This window comes from Ovis aries, chromosome 2 (genome assembly GCF_016772045.2).
Source record: "Ovis aries strain OAR_USU_Benz2616 breed Rambouillet chromosome 2, ARS-UI_Ramb_v3.0, whole genome shotgun sequence".
NCBI classification, from domain to species: domain Eukaryota; kingdom Metazoa; phylum Chordata; class Mammalia; order Artiodactyla; family Bovidae; genus Ovis; species Ovis aries.
Genome location: NC_056055.1, coordinates 233,776,765 through 233,788,952, shown reverse-complemented (window position 1 = coordinate 233,788,952; position 12,188 = coordinate 233,776,765). Strand labels below are relative to the sequence as shown.

Here is a 12,188-nt window from a genome sequence, read left to right as displayed (position 1 = left end):
ATTTAGTTTAGCAATTTCATAGTGTATACTAAGGAACACCAGTTTCACGAGATGATCCACACAAAAAAATACTATAAGAAATGTATTAACCCAATGTTTCCCAAAACAGGATGGCCACGGGATCTTTTTTCTCCATAGCACATATTAAAATCCCAAAGAACTTGCAGCCTACCAACACCTTTTAGAAAACCTAACTTGGTCAAATAATCCGTTTTACCGAAGATGAAACTTCAGTTTCATCTGTGCTCACTGTTTCCCCAAATGTAACTGATTTTCCCAAGGTCACCCAGCTAGTCCCTGACTTCCAGTGCTCTTTCTATGCTGCCACACTCCTTCACCAGAGGGACCTTTTCTAAATGGCAATTTAATCAGACTGGACTTCCTGATAAACAGCAAGATCATTAGTCATTTAATGTTAGTTATGTTTGAAAGCTTTCCCACAAGAGGCTTGACCTGAAAGAGGTTAGTATTATATGTCTCTCCTTTCAAGTTGCTATTTCAAGGTTGGTTTTACCTGGAGTGAGAGGAAATTTCTGTCTATCTGGAACAGTTCCATCCTGAAGATATTTCAATATTTCTCACCACAGCACCCTTTCTGTGCTCAGTATTTTTAGCTCATTGTTTTCTATTTTGGCAGCTGAGAAGGTGCAGTTTGTAATTTTACCTCCAGCTTCATATTTCTTCTTAAAAGTGAATACAATGTCCTGTTTATAATAATAAAATCACTAGTTGGCAGAACGACATTAAATGGAAAAAAAAAAAGGGAAAGCAATTGGAAAATTTAGAGCAAGCAATTTTAAGTGCCAAGTTTTGCATTTGTAATGGTCCAGTGGAGGTCACTGGGCTTCCTTTTTATTGAGAGAATAGTAAAGAAATAGATATCCACAAGTTCTGCTGTGAAAAACTATAGAAATCACCTCCACCTCAAGGAAGCTCATGGTTTTACTGAAAAGTGACATGATCCAAACTTCTACAATACTACTGAAGTATAAAAATCAGTTTAGCATGGTATTTTCCCCCTCCAATAATTTAGGTTTTCACTTTCTACTTTAATTAAGCTTTTAAGCTTTGGTTTCAGTTTAGCAACAAAGGAAGCAAAACAATATGAATGAAATTGGAAATAATTGGAGCCAGTCTCAAAAATAACCTTGGGGTTTCTTGGGCTTCTGGTGCAACCCCCTTTAAGCAGTTTCCTTGGATATATTCTCCTCCTGATCCCCAAAGGCTTGCAGTATTGGTGTTGCCTTTTTTTTTTTTTAACCTCAAATGCCCTGCTAAGGAGAGCTGCAGGTTAGGCCATGCAAGCACCAATTCTCCAGAGACTGAAGCCCAAGGTCCAGAAAAATGGTACTCCCAATCAGAAGGGCCAGATTCCTCCTAGGAGTTCACACCAGCCTTCCTTCTTGAAAATTGCTAACCAACCATTTTTCTTTTCAAAATAAACACTATTTCTCTCAACTTCAGTTTGCAAAATATTACCCCAATTCCACTGGACTAAAAAACTGGAATTTTACTGACATAATTGGATTATGAGGTTTAAAGATTGATGGAACTTTCCTGTTCCAAATATAATTGTTCAAATACCAAACCTAAACGGGTATGTAGAAGTCCTTACGTAGCTAGAGCCAGGGCAACATCACAGGCTCCATAGCAGGGCGGCCCAGCAGAGGGGGTCAAGAAGCCATCAAAACCATAGGAGTTGTGAGCCCTGTTACAGTAGATCTGGGAGGCTTAAGGGAACACCCCACCCTTTCTGCAGCCACAGCCTGCCACTAAACTGAAGACTACTTAGTCACTCTAGTTCTAGAAATGCCTGCTCATTTCTCAGATCTCAGCTCTAGCACCAATGACATTGGCAATTTGTTCATACGGATATTGTTGGGCTTGCCATTCTCTGCTGTAATTTATCTGAGTATAAATCTGCCTTCTTGCGAACAGTAAAGTCATGAAGAACAAGGGCTGGGCCTTACTTGCCTTTGCATTTCCAGTGACTGCTTTAGTATACTTGGTATATATTATATGTACACATATATTATATATATATAATATATATAAACACAAGAGGCTTCCCTCATAGCTCAGTTGGTAAAGAGTCTGAGTGCAATGCAGGAGACCTGGGTTTGATTCCTGGGTTGGCAAGATACCCTGGAGAAAGAAACGGCAAACCACTCCAGTACTCTTGCCTGGAGAATCCCATGGACAGAGGAGCCTGGTGGGCTACAGTCCATGGAGTCGCAAGAGTCAAACACAGTTTAGCGACTAAACTGCCATAGAGAGAAGAGAGGAAAAGGAAAAAAGTTTGATTTAGGAGTTTACAGAATATGTATTATTTATTCATAGCATGTTTCTTAGGGTATATTAGGATTCATTCCTAGTTCTTTTGACTTTCCTAGAAAAATATTGGCAAAACCTCTTTGAGGGCACTGAACCTCTGAGCAGAAGAAATAACAGTATTATAAATTCTTGTACCAAGTATCTCTCTTCCATTATAATTCCATATTTGACTATTGCTCCAAGACAGAGTTCCACAAGAACAGAAACCATTATCTACTTTTACTCATGTTGAATTTCTACTGCCCGTGGATGGTGTTCAATAAATATTTGTTGATTGATAGAAAAATGAAATAAATTTATTACAAGACCAATCAAAGAGAGGAAAAGGTAATCAGATCTAAACACTTCAGCATACTAAGTACTTCTCTATTTTTTATTGTAAAAAAATAAGAAATTATTTACTGTGGCTACATAAACACATGAACCCTGGCATACTCACAAGATGTGTGGATCAGGTGGTAAATGAGGTGACCCTCAGGTGTTCCAAAACACAAAAGGCAATGATACTGGCACGTTTGCTGGTTATTTTATTTTCAGCCAACTATGAACAGTGGGTAATGACACATGCCCAGTACCATGGATTTATGGTTTTAGCAAAGTTAATCCTTACAAAATAGGTACGTGGCTAAAAAAAGACTATTGCAAAGATCCAGATTGAAGATAATATTAAACTAATAATAGTAATAGCACTAATACCATGAAAATAGCAAAGCTGACATTTTCTTCTGCTCCTAACATGAATTCATCATCAGCCACATTATGATTTCAAAACAATGACTGTCAATCATATGTTCCCTAGCAGATACTTGGAAAAAAAAATACACTTAATCTGTCCCTTCAAGTAAATGTGATCTTTTAACAATGATTTTTAAAAGTTATTGCTTTTTGAAAGCAAAATAAAACAAGAAACTCAAGTTTTTAATATAAAATTCTAAAAATGGATGTTGTGAAATGTTTCATTATTACACGATTTGGGGACCTAAAATGACCTAATCTTATAAGGTACCAAATTGCTCTTATCTGTACACTTAAATTTTCTCATGTAATTTTATAACTAGTTTTTAAAGATGCCAACTGCAAAATAATTGAAGATAATGAAACCATTTTTAAAAACTCTAAAAATGTAGCACCTTTCAATTTGCCCACAAGAAAGGACTGACATCATGAAAGGTATAAGTCTATTAGATGGATTTCAAAATGAATCTGAATATGATCAGTGAATAGGATTGAAAAATGAGTATCATGATTTAGTGAGTTCAGCTCATTTCTTCCTAAGATATGATGCATCTTTTTCAGTTATGATAACCATTAAAACCAAAACTAAGTATCAAAATACAAAAAACTTACACTCAGACCTTTGTATTTCCATATTGCAAGTTGCTCAAGCAAAATAAAAAAATAAAATATTCAATCACAGTGCTTTCACCAAAAGATTAATGATAATATGAACATCTTTCTCTACCATTTTAAAGTAAAATAAAATACATTAAAATTTGTTTCATTCTTATTTTTCCACTTTTATGTATGTTAATAACATAATAAATTAGTGAAGTAGTACATACACTTGTAATTTTAGAATACAGGCACAGAAGTTACAGGAAATGCAAGTCCAACAAAGTTTAGAGGTTACCCCTTTAGGCCTCACAAGCAGGTGAAAGATTTTAAGCCAAAGGAGTAAAAGCAAAAGAATAAGATTTGAATTTTAGAAAAATAATTCTAGAGGATAATGGACAGGTAAAAACCTCCTGGAAGTTAAAGTGGTTTTTTTTTTTTTTTTTTTAAAAAAAACCCTGTTACTGACATAAAGAACAAACTTTTGGACTCAGTGGGAGAAGGCAAGGGTGGGATGATATCAGAGAATAGTATTGAAACATGTATATTACCATATGTAAAACAGATGACCACTGCAAGTTCAATGCATGAAGCAGGGCACCCAAAACTGGTGTTCTGGGACAATCCATAGGGATAGGGTGGGAAGGGAGTTCGGGGGTGGGGGGGACACATGTATACCTGTAACAATTCATGTTGATGTATGGCAAAAACCATCACAATACTGTTAAGTAATTATCCTCCAATTAAAATAAATAAATAAATTTAAAAAAGATAGTGATAGGCAAAAATGATATTTACAAAAGTGAAAAAGGAGAATCCCTGTTACTATGCTAACGGCAGAGAGCATTCCACAGGCTCCCTGAATCTTTGGATCCTTTTGCAGGACACATAGGTATATTTTAACAGAAGCCTTCTGCAGAGCAAGACCTCCTAGTCTGTGGTCTAACTCGGAAGGTAACAAGAGGCCAAAGGAAAAGATAATGTGGGGCCATGAGAGGGGAATTAGCAATACTGGCTGCGGGGACTATTGGCATGACTTGTCATTTACCTGCACACTAGGAGTCAGGCTTGGAAAGACTGAGCACCTCTCTCTTCTGATATTTCCATTCATAATTTTAAAAAGTTATAAAGGTTACTTGTTTAAATAACCTGAATAATAGGGCAATTTATAAAATGAAAAGTGAAATACTGCCTCCATACCTCCTACCACTTCTCTGAGTCCATGCACAATAATCACTGTCGGCAGATTGATGTTTCCTTCCAGGACCTTTTTTTTTTTAATATATATATACTTTTATGTATACATGTATATTATACATATACATTTACATAGTTTTTATATAATTTGACTATTAAAAACTAGGCTCATATTCTTACTGTTCTGAAACTTGCTTCTTTCACTTTGCAATATATGATGGCCATTCTTTTAGGAAAGTCCACATGGGTCTAGCTTCTTTTTTACAGTGGCAGAGAATGCTAGCTTATTGATATGACATAGGTTATGTAACCATTCCTTTACTAGTGGACATCAGCAGTGTCACTTTTACAATAAGGTAGCAACAAACATTCATGTACATGTACCCTAATATACTTCCTTGAATAGCATGAATTGAAAGGGTAGGTACATTTAAAATGTCGATAGCTACGGAGGATTAGCTCTACTAACTTACACTTCAAACAAGAAAATTCAGTCATCCATTCTATCTTTTTCTTATTAATTTTTTAATAGATTCCTATATTTAGGAAAAGATCTCAGAAAATAAGTCCCTCCATTTATATATGAGAATAAGAAGGTTCAGAGAGAATAATAAGATTATGGCCTCAGGATCCCCAAATCCTTGACAAGATAACTGACCAGAAGCAGTTCTATGAACAATGGTTACTGCTGAAAGCTGACTTCAAATATAATGTGTGTTCCATCTGAGCCACTAACAAGTAGGAAAGGGAACCATCAACTCCTTTTCCTTGCCTACCCTTGGAAAGAAAAGGAAAAAAAAAAAAGAAGAAGAAGTAAATTCCTAAAAGATACAAAAGCAAGAGGGAGCTGGAAAGGAGGATTCTCAAACTAGGTGGAGTAATGGGCACCACAAGCTTAAGGTATCATAAGTTCAGCTACATGAAGTGAGCAAGTGTGGTGGTGGAAAAGACTCTGACACGGGATGACCTTAGCAAAAAACCTTCCACGGCCTCAGTGGGTTGTATGAAAAGTTTCTTGGTTCTGAATATCTCCATGTGGCATCCAAAATGAATGCCAGCACTGAAACCAAATTCTGAAGAGAAATATCAGAAAAGAACTAACATCCCACAATGAAGAAACATCTTCAAAGAAGATGTTGTTTAAAAAAATACCACAAAAGTACTTTCCAACAAATTCCAGACCTAAAAGTAAAGCTTTAAAGTGAAGCTCCAAGCACAGAAGTCTTGAATCCTTTGCTCTGTGCCTGAAGAGGCCCATATAAAGGAGGGCACTTCTAACAAGATAACACTGTATTTATTGGACCAGACCTATGGGGCTTAGCAATGAGAAAAGAAGGTGGCAAGTGTACCCATTGAAGTTAGAATGGTCTAGAAGAAGAGTCAGCACACATTTTCAATAAAGGGCTAGACAGCAAATATCTTAGGCTTTGCAGGCCATATGGCCTCTGTTGCAACTATTCAACCCTGCTATTGTATTGCAAAAAAACAGCCAAAGACAATATATAATCAAATAAGCATGGCTAAGTTTCAGGACAACTTTATGAATGCTGAAATTTGAATTTTATATAATTTTCATAAAAAATTATTGTTTCAATTTTTTTCAACCATGAAAAAATATAAAAACCATTCTTAGCTCACAAGTGCATGCAAGTGTGCTCAGTCATGTCTGACTCTTTGCAGCTCCATGGGCTGTAGCCCACCAGGCTCCTCTGTCCATGGGGTTTCCCAGGCAAGAATACTGGAGTGGGGTGCCATTTCCTTCTCCAGGGGATCTTTCCGACCCGGGGTTGGATCCCACCTCTCTGGTGTCTCCTGCATTGGCAGGTGGATTGTTTACCACTGAGCCACCTAGGAAGCCTTCTTAGCTCAAGGCTGTGAGTAAACAAGCAATAGGCTAGGTTTAGCTCACAAGGCATCACTGGCCAACCTCTGGTACACGAGCACTTGAGTTCAGTTGTACGGAACTTGAGTGTTGGTGGAAAGATGGCAACACCTGAGACCAGCTCCTCAGAAAGTTAAGTCAGAAGACAGAAAGGTAGAAAACGTGTCGTTCTTTAAAGGGTTTCAGATATTTACCTTAAATCTCTTCTCCTGCTGAGTTCCTCTGGTGGAACTGTCCAAGGCAGGCCTTGAGGGAGGCATTCTAAAACTTCTGAAGAGAAATCAGAGAAATCCACACCATATTCTGTAAGTATCCCTTCTGTTTCAGGCTCGATTTCACCAGCCTGCCCAAGACTCTTCGCCAGCTGCCTGTGTACAGGACGGACAGGAAAGACTGTGTTAGTAATGGAACGCGGGCAACCTGTCTCCTCTCTTAAGTTAAGGTTGTCTTTCAGACTCTCCTGTCCCTGCCCCAGCAGGAACACCATCACCAGTGGATGAACAGGGGGCCAAGCTGAAGAGCTTAGGATACTCTTGTCTTGTTAACGCTGTGATTACAGTGTACTGTTACCTTTCCTCAGGAATGGTGACCCACGGAGAAGGGCCAGACAACCATCTGTGTGACTCCTGCAGTTGTTCTTCGTGGAGAAGTGAAAGCTTTTGTCAATTGCTTCTCTTGTAAACACCTTAAGAGACAATTCTGATCAACCCAGTTTGCTGTTAAATCACTAGTTTCACACTGACTATACCTTACGTCATGCTCACTAGATCAGATCTGATGTTTTCGTTTATTTCACAATTCTACTAATTTTTGCCTTAATGGTTTAAGACGTTTTGTCTGAACACAAAAGCTATATATATTCACTTTAGAGCAGTTGTTAATAGAAAAGATAGAAATACAACAAGAAGAAAACTGAAATTATCTTTAAACCAGTCACCCAGCAAATGACCTTCACATTTTAGTGTCCTAGTCCATTAAAAATAAGACTCTATTGAACAGGACAGTCCTGTCACTATGCGTAGGGTTCCATCTTTTAGAGGACTGATCTTACTCTTTATCTGTGGGTCATCTACACATACACCAAAACTGGTAACTCTCCATTCTTGTAAATACTGGCATGCCACATACAGCCAAGTCTAAAGTTAAGTGGTGAATGCTGATAGTCAATAGGAAATACAACATGAGTCTTAAATCAGCTGCCTTTGTTGAGAGAGTTGAGACCAGAGTTGGCTACCTCCTCCACTGCACAGGTCTATTCATCTACCAGGGTGACCTAGGAATCTAACTTCAGTAATTCCTGCAAGGAGTTTAACTTTGGCGTTAGGGCCTTCTCTGGGACCATTTGACTTCTTTGAGGAAGATTCCATTTCCTTATATAAGGGTAGATGCCTGGCTACTAGAGTTCATAGGTACACAGTGGTATGGGAGGACTGGGGATGTGGCTGCCTTATATGCAGACTTTTAACACATTTTTGGCCTCAATACTGGAACATGGCAGTGGTGGTAGAACGGTTGGCCCCACTTCTCATATGCCAGCCAAGAGAGAGCAGCCCACTGCTGATACATACACCTGCCCACCAGCACAGGCTTGAGGCAGCCTGTGGGCATTTCACATACAATGGTGGCTCAGACCAGTGCCTTCTTCTCAAAGGTAGGTAGTGATTTCCCACAAATCACATCAAAAAGCCAAAGACAGCAAAAATACATGGGAAAAAAATGAAAGAAAGCTATCTGGTAGATTCACAAATATACGAAAATTAAACAACCCATGGGTTAAGGAAGAAATAAATAGAGAATTAGAAAATATTTTGAACTGAATGAAATACAATATATCAATATTTGTGAGATGCAGCTAAAGCAGTGCTTTGAGGAAATTCTACAGCTTTAAATGCTCATATTACAAAACAAGGATTATATAACAACAATGTATTCTGCCTGAGGACAGTCTCTAGATTAAACCTTCTGGCTAATTCTATTCTCTTAAAATGTAAATTATGGGAGTAGGTCTGGTGAGGTCTTTACAACCTCCAGACATTCTTTGGATTTACTGGAGAGTATATAACTTCATTGCTAACACTAACAAGCGGGCACTCTTTCTGCCCCCTTCTGATGCCTATGTCAGAAGCTTTCTCTATCTCCTTTAAACTTTAATAAAACTTTATCACACACACACACACACAAAAAGAAATGTGTCAGTGAACTAAACTTCTATCTTAAAAAACTGAAAAAAGAAAAGCAAATTAGATCCCAGGTAAGCAGAAGGAAGGAAATAATAAAGAAATAAAAATCAAAGACTAGAAAATTAATAAACAATAAAGAAAACCAATAAAATCAAAAGCTGATTCTTTGAAAAGAAAATAAAATAGGTAAGTTTCTGGTGAGACTGATCAAGAAAAATAAGGAATAAGTTACCAATGTCAGGAATGAGAGAGGGACCATTATTATAGATCTTTTGAGCATTAAAATAATAATAAGGGAACTATAAATGACTTTAGGCCAATAAATCAAATAACTTGGATGAAATGGATAAATTCCATGAAAGACACACACTGCCTAAGACTAGTCAAGGAGATGCCAACACTATCTATCCCTTCATCTACTAAAGAAACCAAATTCACAGTTTAAAATGTTTCCACAAAGACAAAATGCAGGCCCAAATGGTTTCACTGGATGATGCTACCAAGTCTTTACAAAAGAATTAATACTCATTTCACACAAACTCTTTCAGAATATAGAATAGGACGGAACACTTCCTAACTAGTTTTATGAAGCCAGAATTACTCTGATACCAAAATGAGGCAAAAGATTCATGAGATCAATATCCCTCATGAAAAACAGACTTAAAATTCTTATGAAATATTACCAGAGTTCAGCAATATATAAAAGGGCCAAATAATTCAAGATCTGTCTGACATTCAAAAATTTAATCTATTTAATTACTCAGCTAGTAAACAATGAAAAAACACAATCATCTCAACAGAATAAAAAAAATTTTTGACAAAATTCAACGTCTATTCATGATCAAAACACTCAGCAAATGAGTAATGAACAGGAACATCCTCAATTTAACAATGAAAGTCTAAATGCTTTCCTCAAGATCAGGAAGAAAACAAGTTCACTCTCTTTGGTTCAGTTGGTACTGTTCACCAATAGTACCAAACATGGTATCAAAAGTCCCAGTGAGAACCATAAAGCAAGAAAATGAAGAAAAGGAATGCAAATTAGAAAGACTTCCACACTGCGAGTAAGTGGGCCAAAGGAGTATAATTCCCATTACAGAAATGAGCAGCCTCCTACTTAAGACTCTGCTTCAGCTCAAGGCTTTGAATGGGAAAACAGTGACACAAAGACAAAGGGGTGCTTAGGATTCATTCATGGTGGCTACAGGGCTGCCAGTGAAAGCAGTGCTGGTAGCAGTGCCCAGTAGCAATGCTGTCTTGCCAGTGGTAAGAACCACTGCCATCGTGGCCAAACTAATCCTGATAAAAGACAATGGCTAGACCTTGTTCTTGGCTTTCCAGGTTGGCCTTTGTTCCTTCCCATAACTTTCTCAGGACGTTCAAGACTCACTGTTACTATGAACCCTTCAATATCCCTCTCATAAATTCCTTTTTCAACCACAGTTGTTTTCTCCTATTTTGCAACCAAGGATCCAGATAGTTAAAAACTCAGGTCTCACTAATTTTCAAAATGACAACATTATTATCTGTGTATTATCCTCATTCACTAGAATGAAGTTCCTGTTGAGGATCTGGGAAACCTGTTGTCAATGCCTTTTAAGTTTAAAAGACATTTTGGAGACTGATTAGTATTTTGAAAATCAAGTGGGACATGAGTTATGTCCAACCCACTTAAAGAATTAATTATTCTCAAAGTTCCTAAGGTTCTGTTCTCTACATCAATTTCCCAATACGAACATGTTTGTCTGGTTCTTGGTGTAAGCATGAGAAACTAACTCTGGTTTGAAAAGAAATTTTTTGGAAAGATACCAAAAGCTCACAGAAACAGTGAGAGATGTGGAAAACCAAGAGGATAGAAACAAAAGAATTATGTGCTCAACCTCTAAAGTCTTAATTTCAGGCTAAGATGGAAACTCAGTGACTTCCTACGTATATCAAAAATGTTTTCTGAGTCTATTGCAGCTTCCAGGCTAAGATAGCAAATAAACAAAAATCAAGGGTGATAAATCACTACCATCATTAAATTCAGAGTCTCACTAAGTCTCTTACATGAAAAGTAGGAATACATCAGAAAGAGTAAGCCTCAAGAGAACCAAACCATATATATTTATCTATATATGTATATATAGATATATGTTATATGATATATATTTCATATATATATATATATGAAATACAAGATTAGGAAATACAAGATACAGGAAGATGCAGAAAGGTCTGAATACCTTGGATGCCTAGTTCCAACTGACCTTTCATTGTCATGAATCATAAGTGGACTCTGGTAGTATATCCATTCTAAGGGATGGTCTCTGAAAAGACAGTGGAGCAGAAACTTCCTCCCTGCAGGTAGAACTTGAAGCAATACATCCATGGTCTACTTTGGCTGAGGAAAGATGGCCTGATGGGCAGTGGCTACAAGTTTAGCCAGATGGATAGGGACCTGAAAGAAGAAAGATTGGAGGACTGGTGACAAAGACATCTGAGGGACAGACATGGAGAAATGGGCCTAGAGCATAGCTATTTGTGTTCCATGAGAATGCTCAGCATAAGATTCTCACTGTGGGGGCAAGATGTTCTACCTTGAAAATGTCAACCAACCCCCTTCCCCAGGCACTGCAGTGTTTGCTCAACTGGCATCAGAACAAAGTACCTGGTAGCAGGAAATGAGCTCCACACATGAGCTTCCTCTCACCAATGCCAACCAGGCCACCACACTTGCTGCTAAGTCGCTTCAGTCATGTCCAACTCTGTGCGACCCCAGAGACGGCAGCCCATCAGGCTCCCCCGTCCCTGGGATTCTCCAGGCAAGAACACTGGAGTGGGTTGCCATTTCCTTCTCCAATGCATGAAAAGTGAAAAGTGAAAGTGAAGTCGCTCAGTTGTGTCCAACTCTGAGCCTCTAATACAGAACCATGGCAGGAGGACCCACCAACCTGGTAAAGGCAGATGAAGTTCGCTGAGCTCTCCTCTGATGGAGAGGGCAATAATCTTTCTCCATTAAAAGAAACACTAATTCTGGATTTGGCTTGATGTCTTCATTTGTTCTACCCACCCTGGTATATAAGCATCATAATCCATAGATTTATCAAATACTGTTCAAGCTTATTATATTATCTCATTCAATATTTTGTAGTCAAGAATTTCTGCCTCAACTAAGACCAGACACAGCGAAAAAATATTTTCTAAAAAAACTATTTGCAATTCAAGTTAGCTGAGAGATGATTCAGAAATAAGGATTCAAGGGTAGCAAGTAATGATGTAAA

General features: G+C 37.8%; 1 protein-coding gene across 8 annotated transcripts in view; it reads right to left on the bottom strand.

The window, feature by feature from the left end:
- Positions 1 to 12,188, bottom strand: part of DIS3L2 (DIS3 like 3'-5' exoribonuclease 2) — a 357,732-nt gene that overhangs the window by 180,391 nt on the left and 165,153 nt on the right. For 7 of the 8 annotated variants that reach the window (XM_060410516.1, XM_042244406.1, XM_042244405.1 and 4 more), the window contains one exon: positions 6,940 to 7,113. In XM_060410516.1, the coding sequence (XP_060266499.1) occupies positions 6,940 to 7,113 (174 nt within the window). Of the gene's footprint in view, positions 1 to 6,939; positions 7,114 to 11,188; positions 11,366 to 12,188 lie in introns of those variants that run through there. The other variant, XM_060410518.1, reaches the window with a different exon arrangement.